The sequence below is a fragment of the Pteropus medius genome, unplaced genomic scaffold (genome assembly GCF_902729225.1).
Source record: "Pteropus medius unplaced genomic scaffold, Ma_sr-lr_union100, whole genome shotgun sequence".
NCBI lineage: Eukaryota > Metazoa > Chordata > Mammalia > Chiroptera > Pteropodidae > Pteropus > Pteropus medius.
The window spans coordinates 11,237,656-11,257,195 of record NW_024354500.1 but is presented as its reverse complement, the minus strand read 5'-3'; the positions used below and the strand labels follow the sequence as shown (position 1 = coordinate 11,257,195).

Genomic DNA, 19,540 nt, shown 5'->3' with positions numbered 1-19,540 from the left:
CTCTTCACATGATTGTCCTGTTGTGCAGAAGTACCCCAAAGTCTCTCTCTGTAACCTTATCATTTCTTCTAATAAGGACACCAGTCTGGATGGATTAGGTCCCACCCTAAAGGCCCCATTTTAACTTTATCACCTCTTTGAAGACTCTGTCTCCAAATATAGTCATATTCTAAGGTACTGGGGATTAGCACTTCACGATATGAATTTTGGGAGACACAGTATCCATATTGCACTATGTATAAACGCACACACAGACATATACATATATGCACACGAACATAATTTTTACAAATAGACACATACCATTGAGTTTGTGATGCAAGTGGAAAGCAACCTGGTATTTTTTTAAGTTATAGAATCAAAGATCTGGAAGGGAATTTCACTGCGTCCCTTTCAGTTCTTTTCCTTTGCTTTCTTTGCTTTCAGGTAGCTCTTGTGTAAATGCAGTGGACAGAGGCCCTGTAATGCAGACCCATATGGAAGCACCTGCTTGCTGTGAAAATATTGACGTCAGACTGCCAGCTCTCCTTTTTTGCGGAAGGCTGCCATTATTGTGAGATTATATTTCCCCAACTTGGAGGGTATTTTAAATGAATTTTTGTCTGCAAAATGGTAATTATTAATGATCGTTTTTTTTTTTTAAATTCCTTATTTGGCAAAATAAAAATGCCAGCAACTCTATTTATGTTTTAGGTCTGTGAATTCTAGCTGATCTCCAGAAGACATTCCTCAGAGGCTGGAGCCAGTTTTATGAGATTATGATGCTTCCTCTCTGTCATCAGGAAGCAACTAACTAAATGTAATCTTTGAGAAGTCCCTGGATGTTCTTGCAATGATAACTTGCAATGGACTTCTGCTGAAATGAAGTAGGCTAGTGACAGGGACAACAGAAGGTGAAGCTTTTCGAAAGGAGAGTTCGGGAAGCAGTCAGTGTATTTCTGGGACTAGTCAGGGCGAGAAGACCATGGCTGGCACAGCACAGATATTCTCCCAGCTGTTTGGGGCTCTCCTGATAGAACGGTGATTCCTCACAGCCTAGACAGAGTATTCTGTTTACATGGAAAGGAATCACCAGAAGAGCTCTTGAAAAGAGCAAAGCTGGATTCTTGAAGGTTGGCTGTGGAGGAAGGACCCACACGAGGAGGAGGGGTGCCTGGGTGTCTCAGCACCATCTTTTGTCCCCTGGGTGGTCTTTTGCTTAGGGGACCTCGATTACCCTTTCCCCCAAGCACATTGGTTGGAGAGCACTGATTTTTATTATTTTCTCATTGAAAACAATGTTAGAAAAAAATTTTTATTTTGGAAAATATACATAACATAAAGTTTACCATTTTTAAGTGTACAACTCAGTGGCGTTAAATCCATTCACGTCGTCGTGCAACCATCACTGCTATCCATCTCCAGAACCTTTTAACATACCGCACTGAAACTCTGTATGCATTAAACAATGACTCCCCATTACCCCTCTCCCCCGGCCCTTGGTGACCACCATTTTACTTTCTGTTTCTATGAATTCGAATCGTCTAGGTACCTCGTATAAGTGGATTCTTGTAATATTTGTCCTTGCGTGTCTGACTCATTTCACTTATTAGCATAATGTTTTGAAGGTTCATCCATGTTGTAGCATATGTTAGAATTTCCTTCCTTTTAAAGACTGCATAGTATTCCATTGCACGTACATACTACATTTTGTTTATCCATTCATTTGCCAATGTGCCTTTGGATTGTTTCCATCTTTTGGCTATTGTTTTCCACCTTTTAGAATATTGCTGCTGTAGATACTTTTGTGCAAATATTGTTGGAGTCTTGCTTTCAATTCTTTGGGGCATATACCCAGAGGTGGAATTGCTGGATCCTAAGATATTCCATGTTTAAATTTTTGAGGAACCGCTATACTGTCTTTCATAGCAGCCGCACCATTTTACATTCCCTCCAGCAACACACGAGGGTTCTAATTTGTCTACATTTTTGCTAACACTTATTATTTTCTGTCTTTTTTTTTTTTAAATAATAGCATCCTAATGGGTGTGAAGTGGTCTCTCCTCATGAAGCACTGCTTTTTGATAGTTGGTTCTTGACTTGACCCTAGTACTTTTAAATATACTTTTACTGAAGGCTCAGGAATGGAACAAAAATAAACAGACTGTATTGAGAACACAGAAAACTTAACTATAATAGAGTGCTCTGCTTGGGATTCCACTGGTGTCTTCAACATGCCTAGAGTTATTTGAAGTCCAGACCAAGAAAAGCAAGGTCCAGAAGAAGGCAAGTGTTAACCCTATGACACTTATGTGGTGGGGATCCCAACCCCACCATGGGAATGACTTCGATTTGTGGCTATGATGGAACATCTGCGTTGGGATACAAGACAAACATTGTAGCATCCTGACGCATGTAGTAGGGTAGAGGACAAAGGTCCTGTTTCATTGTGTAATTACTTTGTCTTAATTCCACATTCACTAGCTATTCTTCTGATCTTAAATTTTGTTTTCCAGACTGTGTAAAATATGTGCTCTGGTATGCTTGGCCATTTTATTCCTTATTGTAATTTAATAAATTGATGCTCTGGTTGTAAATCATTCTCCCAGGCTTGGTCAGTGTGACTCAGTTCACAAAGGCTTTCTCACTCATGGAGGACTGTGAAAACCCAGTTTCTTAAATCTGCAGAGCTAGGGACGAGGTGCGGTCACTGAGGGCAGTATACCTGCCATCCCCACACATATCTCAGAGCCATGTCCTGTCTCTTCTCAGGAAATCCTTTCCAGACAGAGGCTTTACAGCTTCTTTCTGGGTGTTTTTGCCCTGTGTGGGCATGGCGTTCTTCTCAATGTCCAACCGAAGTCTCTGTTAGAATGGAAGAGCTCTGCTCTTAGGTTCAGGGTGGATAACGAATGATAGAAGATAATTCTGTGGCTTTTTCACATCATGAGAAATTGACTCCACACGTATTTATTGCATGTCTGCTATGAGCCAGGCCTTGTGAGGGTTGCTGGAGATACAGCAGTGAGCAAGCAGGGGAGGCCCTGCCCTGATGCAAAAGGGGGGCAGGAAGACAGAGAAGACTATAGAGGATTGGTCTGTGCAGTCCTATCATAGTCTGTACTATGGTGTATTGCAAAGATCTATTACTGTCTGGAAACATTTCCAAAGGGCTCAAAGACAGTCATTGTGTCCCAGCACCTAGTAGTTCATGCAGGAAGCATTTGCTGCATTGAACCAGGGTGTATGGCAGAGCCAGGAAATGCTAACTTTAAAAATTTCTAGCCTATTTACTACTGTGTAGGTGCCCGGGGCATAAGTGGAGAAAGTGGATTTGAGAGTCTAAACCCCTTATTGTCTTTGTGGCACCAGCTCAAAATGAAGAAGGATGCCCACTCCTTAATTAATTATCTCTCCATTTCAGGTGTCGGATGAACATCTAGCTCTGCAAAGTATTAAATCCCTTTTCTGGTTTTGGAAGTTGTCTTTCTATTGACGTTGATTCTGATTTTAAGACAGAAAATCTTCAGGCTTAGAAACACATCTTATTGCATGTTTTGCACCTAGAAGCAAATTGCTGTTGTGCAGTGAAGTGGGAACAGACAGGAAACTATACCCAGAAGTGCTCAGCCAGCTGTCAGTCACCACGTTTTTGAGACTTGCTGGATTACTGAGTACTTTCTAGGAAATAGCAGAGAATAGCATGACACTTGGTAGTGTAGAGATATTTGGAAAATATGACCATTTCAGAAGGGAGGAGGAACCTAGTGTGTGTGTGGCCAGGGTGTCAAACTTCAAAAGTAAGGTGCATACTCAGGTCAAAAGAGAGAAGCCAGGAGCAGGAGAAGATGCTGGGGTCCCGGAAGCATGACCTCTTTAATTGGAGGAAATAAACTCCACACCCCGTGAAAGGAGTTGCTGACTTAAAATGGATTCACAGAAGGGGAATCTGCAAACCTGAGAATTAAAGTGACAAGTGCAAGTAGAAGGTGGTGATTCACATGGAACCTATAAAAAGGAGAAGTAAGCTAGAGAAGAAGATTATGTCAACATTTTTTAAGCACTGCCTTGGGAGGAGACTGCAGAAGCTCTGATTTTAGAGTTCTTTGTTTCTTTGGTTCATGGTTTTTTGCTGAGATGTGTTGCCCTAAAGAAATGTTTTTGGAATATCCACTTGGCTGTGGTCAAATCATAAACCCAACTCATTACCTCGCAGTTTCTCATTTGAGCTCTGTGTTGTCCTACCCACCTAGATGCGGGTAAGCTGGGTGCACCGTCAGTTCTGATTTGGGTGCCTGGTCATATCTCTGTGCAATGAGGGAATTTAACTTCTAAAGCTGTGATTCTGAAGTTCCAACCTCGGGCTTTTCTGCCACCAGAGTGTGTCCTGGCGAGACTTCACCTTTGGTTTCTCAGATGTCTTTGCTGGAGAGAGATTGAGTGATGGGTCATGAGAATGACTTTTCTGTGTTGTGCTAGGTATAGTTGTTCCTAAGAAGAGGAGGAAGAAAGACATGTAATATAAGAACATGTAATGAGACCTTTATGCCCCAAGTCTGAGCGGAGGTTGGTATGCTGGGTGGCATGCTCACTTTCAGAGTTTGCAGATTGTGGAGAAAGGAATCACTGCAATTGGGAATTTTGATCTCAAATCTGAGTCAATCATTAGATGTTCCTCTGTACAAGCTGGTCACTGAGAGTCTTTGCATCTGTGGTATAGACTGGCAGCTTCTGGAGTGCCTTTTAGGCTGTGCTATTTGTGTGTGTGTGTGTGTGTGTGTGTGTGTGTGTGTGTGTGTGTGTGTGTACATACTCATTTTTAAGGGTTTATAGGCATTTTTTGGTTCTTTCCTTAATGTGCTAGTCCTGTGCCCAAGTTGGCAGTCACGTGGAAAATTTATCTGCTGATTTTTACCCCTTAACATGAAAATAAAAGTTGTCCAGTTCCAAGGAAACAGTCCCTTTGGTGTGTATACCCATCATAACCCCCCGAAGATGTCGATGAAGAGTCTTTATTCACTCTGCAGAATGTTCTATGTCCCAGGCCATCTCCCTAACTCTGGAGGCGAAGAGAATGCCTGACCTGTTTTTAAGAAGGAAAGAGAGTGCCCAGGAGTGATGTGGGAACCTGGGTCAGAGGAGGAAAGCTTGGCTAGTAGGAAGAAGGGATGAAAGTGTTGGGAATGTGGATGGGAGAAGGAGTGATGTTTAGACAGCTGTGAAAGGTGTCTGGGGCTTGCTAATGATGCTTTTTCTTTTTGGGTTTGAGATATCTTTGCCCCCTCTCCCCCTGTAAGCTGGCCTAAACTACTAATGTAAAGGTAAACTTTTCAGGTATGGCTTTGAGGCGTGGTCATAAATTTTCATTGTTGGCAAGAGTGCTTTCAGCTGCTCAAAAAGAGCAATTAGTCTCAATGCTGCCTTAGGAAGCTTGGTTAGGATGTTTCCTCTGGAAGAAGTTATTTTTGATGATGTTGATATCATGAAGAAATCCAACATTAAGAAAGTCTGGGGGTGGGTGGGGGGAGATGCTCAGGAGCAGCAGAGGCACAGAAGGCAGCTGTTCCTCCAAGCACTGTGTTTCCTGTTCGCTGTGTTCAGAAGAGAGCAGCTGCTTGCTTTTTAGCACTCTGCCCCGCCACCCCCACCTGTGAGTAAGCCAGTGCCAGACAGCCACTCCCTCCCTGCCAGTTATGACCCAGATGTTCCTCACTGTGATGAGAATATCAGACTCTGGGGGCTGCTATCCAGACATGCTGGCATTTGCCAAAAGGTGAAACAGTGACAGCTTATGTTACTGCAAAGCTCAGAAAGGCAACCTAGGTCTTCGATAATGGATGTTATATAAAATACCGCCTTACTACAGCCTTCTGCTTATTGTTTGTCATTGGGCATTTGATGGCCCAAGCCGATTAATTTGAGACTTGGATGAAAAAGTATTGCCTATTGGACTTTTTCAAGGGTGCTAGGTGACTACTTTAAAGGAGAGTCCAGAGAGTCTATCCTCCAAACCTATCTTTGGGAGTTAAGAACTGAGAGGAAAAGCAGTGGAAACAAAAGCCTCCCTTTTCTCTGGAGGCTATCAAAATGGTGGCTGCTCTGGGAGAGACTGTACAGCATTTCATTCTGCTTCCCTGGAGAACCTCTGATAGGCTGGCTCTCTGATTCACTTACTCTTGTCTCCAGGTATTTGTCAAGGCTTTCTTCCTCTCTTAAAGGATAGCCTTTTCACTTTCAGAGCCTTTGTCCATGTGACTTTCATTATCTTTTGGTTTCTATCTATCCCTAAATTGTTTGTTGTGATGAATAAGAATGACATAACAGGGAGTAAAAGAAGGAATGAAAAAGCACTTTCTCTATGGTAGGAAAGTGGTTGATATTCCTTGATATCTGACTCTTTTAGAGATGTATTTTATTTGCTAGTTCCTGGCCAACTCTCTGAAGTGGCATTGATGCTTCTTTTTGACCTGAGGGAATAGCAGGAAAACCTGCGGGTCTGGTGGGCTTGGGCAGCCACAGGTGGGGGCCACCATGGTGCACAGGTGTGGAGAAGAGCACAGCTGTGGGGGGAGCTGCTTGGACAGACCATGAAAGACACTCTCCCAGCTGTATTTTCTTCATTGTTTTATGTACTTTTTGCTATTTTTCTGTTAACCATTTTGACATTGAATGAAGCCTCGTGGTTCTCTCTGTTCTGCTTATTACATTGTCTGCAATGCTGAATTGTAATAAAAATGATATGATCAAACCAGATTTCATCTTATTTCCCTTAGAGAGAGAGAGAAGAGAAAGGAGAGGTATTATTACCATATTTTTGTCTTGATAGAGCAGCATGAATTATACAGTGTACATGTTTCTCATTATAACTTTTAAACCACCTAAATGAATGCCTTTGAGTTACTTTTATTATAATTTTATTCACTTGTCTGGAGCACATAGATCAATTAATTACATGGTAAATTTGATAGTTATTGGCTGACAGGAGTGTTGGTGATATCTGAAGAACAAACCTAGGCTTTTCTATTCCAGACTAGCGTTTCTTAGCTAGTAATAATAGCACTATTATTTATCGATCTTAGCCTGGGTTCTGGCTACTTCATTTTATGCAACATCACATTTAATCTACTTACAGTTCATGCAACATCAAAGCAATTCTATGTAGCAGGTACCGATATCGTCTTCATTTTTCTGATGTGAAAACTGAAGCTCAGATCTTTTCTTTCTTTCATGGCTCTAGAGGAGGGCGTGGCAAACTCTTTCCATAGAAGACAAGAAAGTAAATATAATAATCTTCAGGCCACACTATCTCTTTCACAAATACTCAGCTCTGTTGTAAAGTTAGAGAAACAATCGAAAGTATAAAAACAAATGAGGGTGGCTGTGTACCAATAAAACTTTATTTATAGACACTGATACTTGAATGTCATAAATTATTCTTTTGATATTTTTCAACCATTAAAAAGTGTTAAAATAATTCTTTGCTTTCAGTCTGTACAAAAACAGGTGGTGGGCCAGATTTGCCAATCTCCCGATGTGGACAATAGAATATGCCGGGGAGGAGGAATGGGTTAGGATGGGGTGGTAGAAAGGACACTTCTGCCAGAGAGAACAGCATGTGTGCAAGTAGCAGAGAGCATGAAGTATAAGAATAAATGCAATCAATGCAAGTAGTTTGATACATTACGTAGCAAGATAAGAGGAGACAGCATAGCCCAGGTCATGAGCTTATAGGACATTTTAAGGATTTTAGTATTAATGGGAAGGCATTAAAAGTATTAAAGAATGACAAGGTTAGTTTGTCCTTTTAAAAGATCATTGGCTGATGTATGGAGAAAGGATCTCAATGGGTTATTGAGAGTAGAAGTAGAAAAAATAGTTTTGAGATGTGGGCCAGGCTGGTGTTGATGATGGCTATTGGTGACTATAGCCAGACCATTTCCTGACATTTTCTAGCAGCCAGGATGATTACTTTTGCATATGAGGAAAATGTGGCTGCGAGAGATGAATGTCTTGTCTGGCTACATAGCAAATGAGGGTAGAGCAAAGATGAAGACCCTGGTGGCATTCTTAACATTCTCAAATGAAAATTATGTTTATCCTAATTTACCATTTATCTCTGAATCCAACAACTGAAGAGCTACTCCCCTCTCTCTCTCATAAAATGCTTGTATATGAGGATAGTGCTCCTTGGATTTGAACTGTTAATTTTCATTTCCTGAGGAAATTAATTTTGTTGTTTAGGGAAATAACCCCTTGTTCAAATAATAAAAAGGCCAAAGATGATACTGTAGTAATGGTTTTATGCTATTTTTGTGCTGGCATTAAAACGGTTGCTGAATACTTAATACGCAGCATTTCTTAAAATTTGTGTAGCCCTCTTTCCCAAATAAGAATCGGTACCTTCTCTTCAACCTTTGGAGGAATGATTTATCTGCCTGGGTACTCAGAGTCAAGCTCCGATTCTGACACTGGCATGCATCTCTGGACCAAAGCACGCCATCTTTTGAACAATATGATGATGAAGGATTGGAGTCTATTTCTTTGGGGTCCAGGACTGGGGATGGGGAAGTGAGGAGGAGGGGAAGGCAAGACTCATGCCTTGGGGCAGAGGGGCGATGATGATTTTGCCTGAGCCCCAGAGGCAGTGGTGGGTATACTGACCCTTGGTTGGAATAGGAGGAGGAGAACTGCAGAAAGATTTTGGTTTGTGGGATCCAATGATGGTAACTGCTCAGCGAATCTTCTGGTGTATCATTCAGATATTCTCTAATATTACTGTTATTTGTCACTTTATATTCCTTTCTCATTATAAAGGAAGGTCTGTGGGGTCTGGGTCTGTGTCTCAAGCATCTCCTCCTATCCCACAATATACAGTGTATTGCACATAGTAGGTCTTCGGTATTGAATATTGGCTCTGTTGACTTGTCACCTTACGCATCCATACTGCACAGTGCGACCTCTTCTCTCATCAGAATTTGCTAATCTAACATCATCATAAAGAAGACACTTGAGACCTCCTGAAAATAAGACAAATTTTAGGAGTAAGCAGTGGGTGAGAACTGGACTTCCACTGAGGATCTTCTCCCATTATGCAACTTTTGTTGTCCACTTCTTTTCTTCACCCCATTTCATTAGATTAGTTACATGTCTTTATTGTTGCATATGTCAATAGATATATACTGAGCTAATTCTGATACTGATTTTATTTATTCTCCATAGGCCCTTTACATACTCATGCAGGTATTAGGGGTGAGGCTGAAGTTGAAAGCTCACAGATTTTGATGCACTCTCTCCCTCCTCTTCCTTTATTCAATAGTTATTAAATATTGATTATGTGTCAGGCACTGGGTTAAGTTCTAGAGGACAACGACAAAGGAAAATATGGTATCTGGTTTCAAATACATTTCAGTCTAGTGGAGAAATAAAAGGAAATAGTGGACACTTGGTATGAGGTGTGGGCAGCCAGTGAGGATCTCTCCCTGACTTAGTAGATATAGGACCTTTCCGAGGCCATTGCCTGCTGAACTCCTGAATATGGTCACGAGCAACTAGAGCATCTGTGCAGTCGTGGATGAGTTAACAAGTTCTGCACTTGCCTTTCTCCATTTGTGCAGGGTGGAGATGTCTGCCGAGAGGTTAATTTCTAACAGAACATTTCATCAATCTGTACCTAATTCCGATTACACCTGGGAATATGAGTATTATGAGATTGGACCAGTTTCCTTTGAAGGACTGAAGGCTCATAAATGTAAGTCTTATACAATTCTTCATTGTAAGCATAATATGTATTTGTCTTGACCTGTGAAATCCCCAGGAATTACTTTTCCTGAATGTTCTTTTTACAGAACTCTGTCCTTGACCCCTGCAAACCCCAGAAAACGCCCACTCCAAACATAGGCTGATTGTTCAGGGATGGTGTTACATGAGGGCCTTGGTGATTCTGGGTGACAAAGGGTTTGAAAGCTTTCCTTAGTAGGGGAACACGAATCAATGTCATTCTCAAATTGAGATATTTTGTTAAAGCATTGACAACTCCAGCTCTCCCAAATTGTGTGAACATTTGGACTATCAAAAATGTGACAGAAGTATAATCTGGAACTATTAACTGAAGAACCTTCTTTTGTAGCACACACTCAGCAGCATCCTTTCAGCTCCATTGGTTTTCTGGAACTGCGGAGAGCGGTCTGTCTGTGTGTGTTCATAATGATTGACAAGAAGAGCCCATGATTATTCCTAACGGTGTGGCAGAGGCATGAATTGTGTTTCATGTTATTGGAGGGATTAATGATCTGGCACAGAGCAAGGAAATATAATTCTGTGAAAGGTCAGTGTTCAACTCTAGTCATAACTGAATAGTGACTGGCTAGCATGAAGCATCTTTGTTTTCTTAAGTAGAATTGACATAATAAGCAGGGACTGCTGGCCGCTCCCAGGTCCTGTCATGGCTACCCCATAAATATTTCAGAGAGGCTTGGTTGTTTCAAAGTGAATATCCTCAGCACTACCAAGACTTTAGGTTCGTAACTGGTTCAGGTTAAGGGGACACATTAGGAAATATAGGAGAGATTAGAACTGGAGATGCAGATGCGGCAAAGGAAATGCTTTTGCTCTTTTAGTATCCCCTGGCCACTACCACTCTGACTTGTCTTGGATTTCACAGTCCTTCACATCCACTTGCTGCTTCCTTGCAAAGAGGACTTTCTTTTATTTCTTTCAAGTTTATTGAGGTATAGTTGACAAAATTGGAATATATTTAAAGTATACAAAGTGAGGATTTGATGTATGTATACATTATGAAAGGATTAATTAACATATTGATCACTTCAGGTATTTCTGTTCCTTTACTTATTTATTGGTGAGAACATTTAAGTTCTACTCTCTTGCAAATTTCAATTATACAGTATAGTATTGTACTATACTCACCATGTTATACACTAGGTCCTTAGACTTTATTCATTTTTATAACTGAAAGTTTGTACCCTTTTACCAACATCTTCCTATTTCCCCCACCCCTCAGCCCCTGGTAAACAATTTTCTTGTCTGTTACTACAAGTTCAATTTTTTTTTTTAGATTTCACGTATAAGTGATACCATGCTATATTTGTCTTTTTCTGTCTGGCTTATTTCACTTGGTATAATGCCCAACACAGGCTCATCCATGTTGTTATAAAGGACATAATTTCCTTCTTCTGAATAATATTTCATATTGTATGTGTATCACGTTTTCTTGATTCATTCACCCATTGATGGACACTTCAGATTGTTTTCCTACTTCGGCTATTGTGAATAATGCTGCAATGAACATGAAAATATGAATATCCTCTTCAAGATAGTGGTTTCCTTTGGATATATGCCCAGAAGTAGAATTCTGACCACATAGTAGTTCTGTTTGTAATTTCTCGAGGAAACTCCATACTGGTTTTCCCAGTGCCTGTACCAGTTTACATTTCTAGGAACACCAACAGTGGACGAGGGTTCCCTTTTCTCTCTATCCTCACCAACATTTGTTATTGCTCGTGTTTTTGATAATAGATATTCTAATAGGTATGAAGTGATAATCTTATTGTGGTTTTCATTTGTGTTTCCCTGATAATTAGTGGTGTTGAGCACCTTTCCATGTGCCTGTTGGCCATTTGGATGCCTTTGGGAAAATGTCTATTCAGGTCTTTTGTCCATTTTTTAATTGTATTTTTTTCCTATTGAATTGTATGAGTTCCTTGAATATTTTGGATATTAACCCTTTATCAGATATGTGGTTTGCCAATATTTTCTTCCATTCCACAGGTTGCCTTTCATTTTGTCGATGGTTTACTTTGCTGTGCAGAAGTCTTTTAATTTGATGTAGTCCCATTTGTTTGTTTTTGCTTTTGTTGCCTTTGCTTTTGGTGTCAAATCCAAAAAATAACCTCTAAGACTTATGTCAATGAGCTTACCCCTATGTTTATGACCACCATTTTGAATTCTATCAGACAACTTATTTTTATTTCAGTAAGATCTGTTTCTGGAGATTTATCTTGTTCCTTTGTTTGAAACACATCCCTCCTTTTCTTTGTTTTCCTTGACTCTCTGTGTTGGTTTCTGTGCATTAGATAAAACAGCCACTGTTCCTAGTCTTGACAGAGTGGGCTTGTGTAGGAGATGGACCTTGACACTCAGCCAGGCCTGAGCTCCTTGTTGTCTCTCATATTGTTATGATTTTCCAAGCAACCATCTTTGTTCTTAGTGGTTCTCAGTAGATGATGATATGTCAAGAGTGTCCATGTCCCAAAGAGGAGGTTCATGATCAGCACCTAGATACAGTCTTATTAGAAGCCAGATCCTCAGAGAGCAGCTGAAAAGTATGTAGTTAAACCCCTTCCAGGGAGAAACTGGGAGATGGGCTTTTTGTCTGCTCCCTCTGTGCTGTGCCTGCTGAGTAGCCATGAAGGGGTGTTCCTGTGCTTGTTAAGAACTGCTTCTTTGTTTATTACAGTCCTGTGGGACTCATGAATATAAGCCCCATCGCATATCAGAGGCAGGAGCTGGGAGGCCTGTCCCTTGGGTAGCCGCTGCAAAATCTAGGCCACCTGACTTGTGTACAACCTCCTTTCAGGGAGATACTGGTGACTTGGTTTTATTATTGGAGTGAGGTGAAGGGAGAAGGCTGGGGAGATGTCCAATAGCTTCACTGATCTCTGGAAAGAATCACCAGCCCCTAAATGCCTGCTAAATTAGAAGCCTGGCCTTCAGGCAGCATCTTTTAAGGTAAGCAGATAAATCCTTGTAAAGAAAGACTGGGAGAATGGTGTTTTTGCCTGTTCCCTCTGCACTGAGCCCTGAGGGGCTAGCCATGGTAAGGACTTGTAACCCCATTAAGAACTACTTCTTTGTTTGCTATATAATCTTGGGGTTCTCATGGATGCAAGCCCTGTTGATTTTCAGAGCTAGATGTTTTGGGGCCCCACCTCTCAAGTGGGAGTCTTAAAAATTGGGGCTCTAGATGTACAATCCAAACCCTTTCCTCCTCAGGGAGAAGATGGAAGTTGGGGGTTCCCTCCCAATTGTATATTGCTGTGCTGGGAGCAGGTTTATGGCAAGAGTATGTCTCAGCCTTTCCCACTCATTTAGATGTGGATATTTTCTCATTTGCCAGATACATAGGAGTCACTCAGCTTGTGCCTGGATCTCTTTCAGAGGGAATTGTTCCACATACAGCCGTATATTTGTTGTGTCCATAGGAGAAATGGAACTCAGGAGACTCCTAAATTTCTATCTTGGTCAACTCCCCATTTCAGTTACTTAAGTGCTTTAGCCTTTGTCTCACTTCCCTGTTGTAGGAAAGGTCATAACAGCCCAGGCGTCATGTGTGAGTCCTAAGGGCTCAGATGCCACTTTTTGCTGGTGGCTGTATTAGAACATTTGACTAGGAAATTAGAGGGATGGAGGCAGGGATACTCCTGCTGGTTACTACCTTCTGGTCTCTACCAATGGGTCTGTAAAGGGCTTTGGAATTACTTCCTCTGTAGAGGACTTTCTATTTTTGTGCCTTAAAAAACCATTAATTAAGCTGCATATCCTTTACCTCTGAAGTGAATAGTAATAATTAAATGCTTTCACTTATTCCTTTATTCATGTCTGCTCAGTACTTCTTTGTGAAAAAAAAAAAAAGGCACACGGGATCCATAAGAATATGCTATCATTGATTATCTGATGGAAGACTGTTACGGACAGAATGTGAAATTACTCTCTTTAATTTAATTCTTTGATCTGCTCTTTTTCTGGGACAATTTAAGTAAAGACACTGCTTATTAATAATTTTAGTGGAAATCAAAATGGCTGGGCAAATTGCCATGTATTTCCCTTTAATATAGGCTTTTACACCTTGGTAACACATTTTATTTTTTGTGTCAGTTTGCTTTTGCCCCTTTTCCTTAGTTTAAGTGGCAAAGAAGACATACATGCTATTGTAATTTTGGTTGGTACATTTCCAGAGACAATTTAAAATCTTTTTTTAAAAAAGCATTTTATTTACTTATTTATATTAAAACTTTAAAAATTAAATTTATTGGAGTGACATTGGTTGGTAAAATCATATAGTTTTAAAGTGCACAATTCAATAATATATCTTCTATATATTGCATTGTGTGTTCACCACCTAACATCACATTTTCTGACACCATATATTTGCCCCCTTTACCCTTATCTACCTCCTCCCCCAACCCCCTTTCCCTCTGGTAACCACTAAACTGTTGTCTGTGTCTATGAGTTTTTGTTTTCTTGAAAAATCTTTTAGAAGCACATTATATTCTAGAAATGATTATAACTTGAAAAAATTTCTGCAAAAGACAGGGAGAAGTGTGACACCTTACAGTCTTACTTTACCTACTGTACCACTAATAAAGAATGCTTTTGTGAGTTTTAACATTCACATCAGGAAAAAACCAAAAATCTCTAGGTGAGTCTTTACTGTTCTGATGTAAGAGATCTGATTAAAGAAGAGGCCCTTAGCTTGACAATATATGAGACAGAAAAGAATTAAAAATTTTTTTAAATCTCTCATATATACAGGAAAATAAAAAAGATGGTCACTATTGTGCTATGTACATTGAGGTAGGCTCTTTCATTTTAAAATGCTGTGATTCTGACCTTCAAGTGTAGCCCTTTGTTTTGCTGAGCAAAATTCAAAGCCATTTGGGTACAGGTACAAAAGAATAGCAGCAATACATTTCAAGGTCAGGATAGGAATGACCATAACAGTTATCTTCGTTTGTTTTACCTGTAATGAGTCATACTCGGCAACAATAGCTACATCTTTAGTTAGACTAGGTTCTTCTGTCTGCTGAAATTAAGATTCCTACCTTCAAAGGGTCTTTCATCTGAGAAACAACCTCTGATGGCCATTTGAATTTTCCTTTTGCTCTCAGCTTTTAATCTGGTATTAAACCTTATAATGTATCAGAAGTAGATATATATGTGACATATATTTGGTACCAGTGGAATGAACTTTCATTCATTCAGCACATATTTATTGTGCCTGTATGTGCAGTACTATTTTAAGCACTGGAGATAAAACAGTGAACATAAAAGACAAAAATACCTCCTCATGTAGGTCTTGAATTCCAGTGGAAGAGAAAGACAATAAATAAGTTAAATAATTAAACCATGCCAGATGGTGATTTAAAAAAATAAATAAAAAAGAATAAATAAAAGAGAAGAAGATGATGTGAAGTATGGAGGTGAAAGTATAGACAGAGTGGCTATGGAAGGCTTTACTGAGAAGGAAAAATTTGAGAAAAGGCCTCAAGGAAGTGAGAGATTGAGCTATAAGACATCTGGGGAAGAACATTCCAGAAAATGTTCCATGGCAGGAATGAACTGGAACCTTTAAGGATCAACAGTGAGGCCAGCATGGCACAAGGGAGTGAGTAAGAGGCAGAACAGCAGGAGACGAAGTCAGGGAATGGGGAAGAGGGCACGGGGGCCCTAGAAGTCACGCTAATGACTTTGATTCTATTCTATTTTTTTTTTTTTTTGAGAAGTCATTTCAGGGTTTGGAGAAAAGGAATGGTATGGTACCTGGCTTCAATAAAACCTCTCTGCAGCAGGAGAAGGAGGGGAATAAGATTGGAAGCAGAGCCGGTCAGGGAGCTATTGCGGTGCTCCAGGCAGCTGGCGATAGTGGCTTAGACTATGGTGGGGGCAGTGGAGTGGTGAGAAGTATATAAATTTTGGATACTTTTTGAAGATAGATGAAGTAGAATTTGTCAATAGATTGGCAAAGGGGTGGAAGAGAAAGTGAAGGGCCAAGGATGATTTGAAGATTTATATCTCACTAATTGGCAGGATGATTTGCCATTAACTAAGACTATGGAAGAAGCAAGAATTTCATGAGCTCAGTTTTGGATGTGTTAAATTGAGACTTATCAGACATCCAAGAAGACACAGAGTGGGGAGGTGTGCAGTGAAATTTGAGAGTCATCAGCATATAAGTGATATTCAAACTCAAGAGACTGGATGAATGAGTGTAGGTAAACAAAAAAGGTCCAAGCATTGAGCCCTGGGACATGCTCGTATTTAGAAATTGAGGTGTGTTGAGAAGACAGCAGCAAAGGAACCTGAGTGGAATTTCCAGAAAGAGAGGAAGAAAACTGGGCAATTGTGGTTTCCTGGGAGTCAAGTGAAGAAAGGATTTCAAGGATGAAACGATGGTCTGTGTCAAGTTAGGTGAGGACTAAGACTTAACTGTTGGATTTACAATGTAGAAGTTTGTGGCAATGATTTTAAAAGCATTTTAGTAAAGTGTTGGGAGGGGAAGGCTGATGGACTTGGTTCAAGAAAAACAGGAGGAGAGGAATTGGAGATGGTATGTACAGAGAGATCTCTCAAGAATTTTGCTATAAAGAAGAGAAATGGGACATTTATGCAGGGCTTAGCTGGGTGAGACGGGGTGTTCTTTGAGAAGCAGAAGCAAAAGCCTATAAGCCAATGAGTGGACATGGTTACATCTTAGCAGGACCACTCTAGCTTCTGCATTGAGGAAAGACTGAAGGAGCATCCTCTTATTTTGAGCCATCAGTGGTGGTGACATTCCATGCTTTTATCATATGTCAGCTTACAGATAATGCCAGATACATGCATGGATGTGTCAGTAAGAAGCTAGGTTAGCAAGCTGAGAAGCAGAGTTAGAGCTTGTGAAGGCTGGGAATAAGACAGGACATTGCAGGCATAGTAGAGAGAAATCCTGGAGCATCATTGTTGGCCCCTTGCCAGGAATTCGTACCACAGAACTGACCCTGACACCTTAGGAACCAGAAGTGGTGTGAGGACATTGCTGGCTCTGGTATCCTGAACCCTGTCTTTCAAATTAAATATTAACCTTTGTTTTACACACAACCATGAGAAGGAAAGATCACAATTTATTCTTAGGAAGTGGAGAGGAAGTGGTGAAAGATGAGGTAGTTACTGTGGTCCTACCATGGAGTAGAAAAGATACTACATGGAGAAAAGACCGTACCAGTCAAAGACGTGCAGCTGTGAGCTTTCAGCTCTCATTTCGTTCCATTCATTAGAGGTCAGGTTAAGGGGAAGTTATCTTATTAACTTCATCCCATTTGGAATTCCCTGAGCAATGTACTCTACTCCCTTACTATAATGCTCTCAGAGTAGCTCAGTTTCTAGACAGGACAGGGTGGCTGCTTGGCTCCATTAGAACCCTCTATGGAAGGCTTCTCTTGGCATCCTTAACCACTGGCCTCATTGGAGCTTCTCTCTATGTAAACTGCTATTCTGACTTCCTTCCAAGAAAGGGTGTTTTGAGGAAGACCAGGGGCTGCATGTTCCTATTTTACTACAGTGCCCATGCTCATGAAACTTGGCATATCAATAAAATTTCAAGAGAGTTTGGATGTTCCTGGGATGAGATGGGGAATCTCCCATGATATTGGAAAGGGGCTCAGGGTGAGAAAGTACCCTGGGGTTGGGCCACTTGGCAGAGGATGAGCAGAAGAGAAGTAATGGAAATAATTTAAAGAAGCAGAATTTCATTTGAGGGGGAATGTGAATAAGCAAAGCAACACAAATAAGCGAAGTTAAATGAAACATGTGATGAGAAACAGATGCCGCATTATCAAGAAAACATTTGGAAATGTTGGATCATGGGGATTCTCAAATTCTAGCCACAGTCCTCCTCATCTGCACTCTGCTCCCCCAACTCCCTGAGGGCTGCGAACCTTCCATGTCCCACATTATTGTTGCTTTGGGGCACTAGCAGGGCAAGGGGAGGGAACTGGGCTGGGTTAAAGGCACCTTTTCTCCACCTCTGCCCACCCTGGATTTAGGAAGTGGAGGGGATGCAGGCATCATTTGCAGTGTGAAAGATGTCCTTCCTAGTAAACAGATTTGAAAAATGAATCAAAACGACTAGATTAAATCCTCAATTGAGAATTTAATGCTGGTGTATTACTTTAGAATTTGTTTTTGCTATGCAAGCAGTTGAAATACAGTGTGCTCTCATTTATCTGTACAATAAATGAGCAGTACCCCCATAATTGAGATGTTACTGTTATATGTTAGTTGCACTTGTATACATGTGTTCTTGATATTTGACCTTATGAACTTTTTAGGCCTCGTTTCCATTATAAGACAAAGTCTACAGTTTCTATTTTTTGGCACACTTAACTCCAGGAAAGATATATTAATTTCGCATCCAGAGTAATGAATAAATGTTGTTAAATAAAAGTTGTTAACCTCCAAGCAATAGTATGTGGAGAATAAAAATATGAATATGCAGAGTAAATTTCTAATCTGATTTCTTCACTTTAGAAAAAATGTTATGTATACAGAGAATGTTTTGCATTTAATCACATTTAGTATATAAGCTCCATTTTTTTCAACCGGTAAGCATCCTCGCTGTATTTCTATGTAGATAAACTTATTAGAATAGATCAGAAAATATAAAATGATTCAATTCTGTTGTCTCCCCCAGATTTGTGACCCTATTATGTATATGCCAGGTTCTGTAGATAGTCCAGTCTCATTCCTATCCCAGAGACATACACTTGTGACTATTAGCCAAGGAAGGGCTATGTAGAGAAGCACATGACCAAAATGTCATGAGACTCAGAGGAAGGAGAGAGTCCTCAGGTGGGGAAATTAGTCCTTGGTGAAGGAGGTGGCGTAAGGAATGGGCTTGGAAGGATGGATGGACTTTTATCAGCTCTAGGTTGGGGCAGGGTTTTCCAGCCAGGTAAAGGTAAGAGCCCCTGAAAAGGCTTGGGTCTTAGGAAGCTGTGGCTAAGAGTTAAGGTAAATACAGGGACACAATGTCCCTAAGTCTGATGGGAAACATAGGATTTAAAATAGGGGTGAGCTGGGAGAAAATGATAATTTTAATAATAATAGCTGGAAAATGTGGGATACCATCTTCTCAGATGACAAACATTGTATAAAGTGCTTTATGTATGGAATCCTTTTTAATCTGGAAAAGGTCAATTTTATCTTTGTTGAAGAATTTTTCATAAAAGAGATATCAGAGCTGTGATAAAGGAGGTTCATACAGAGATGAAACACACAGAAAGATAGAAGACAGAGCCCGTAGGACGCCATTCACATGTTAGCAAAAGATAATGAAGACCTGAGCTATTCCAGTGTGAACAGAAGTGAAAATACAAAATTGGGTTGTTTTGAATAAGAATTCTTTTAAAACTTCATGTTGTATTTAATTTTGCATTTTCAAATTAAATGGAAATGCAATCTCTACTAAAAACTGTATTCGCTAACTCAAGGCACTTCAGTGAAATCTTAAAGACCTACACAGCCTAGGTTCCTTCACCAGGATGTGGAAACCAAGAGTCAGTAAGGCCAAAGTCTCTTAGTGTTATCTGAGACAGAAACCCAGCGGTGACAGATACTTCACTCTCTCTCATTCCGTATATCTCATATGTCCTCAGATGAGGGATGGGTTAAGATTGTCTCATAAAGTCATGTATAGCAGTTCTTCCATTTATACTACAATGTAGTATTTCACTGTATGAGCAGACCGCATTTGTTCATCCCTTCGCATATTGATTTACATTGTTTACAG

The 19,540-nt window shown here is 40.3% G+C and overlaps 1 protein-coding gene across 4 annotated transcripts in view; it reads left to right on the top strand.

Moving 5' to 3' along the window:
• The window catches only part of MRAP2 (melanocortin 2 receptor accessory protein 2), a 39,649-nt gene that overhangs the window by 7,336 nt on the left and 12,773 nt on the right, over window positions 1-19,540 (top strand). For 3 of the 4 annotated variants that reach the window (XM_039853309.1, XM_039853311.1, XM_039853310.1), the window contains exon 2: window positions 9,594-9,727. The exons of the other annotated variant lie outside the window; for it this stretch is intronic. In XM_039853309.1, the coding sequence (XP_039709243.1) occupies window positions 9,601-9,727 (127 nt within the window). In that variant the 5' untranslated portion in view covers window positions 9,594-9,600. The remainder of the gene's footprint in view (window positions 1-9,593; window positions 9,728-19,540) is intronic. 4 annotated transcript variants of the gene reach the window in all.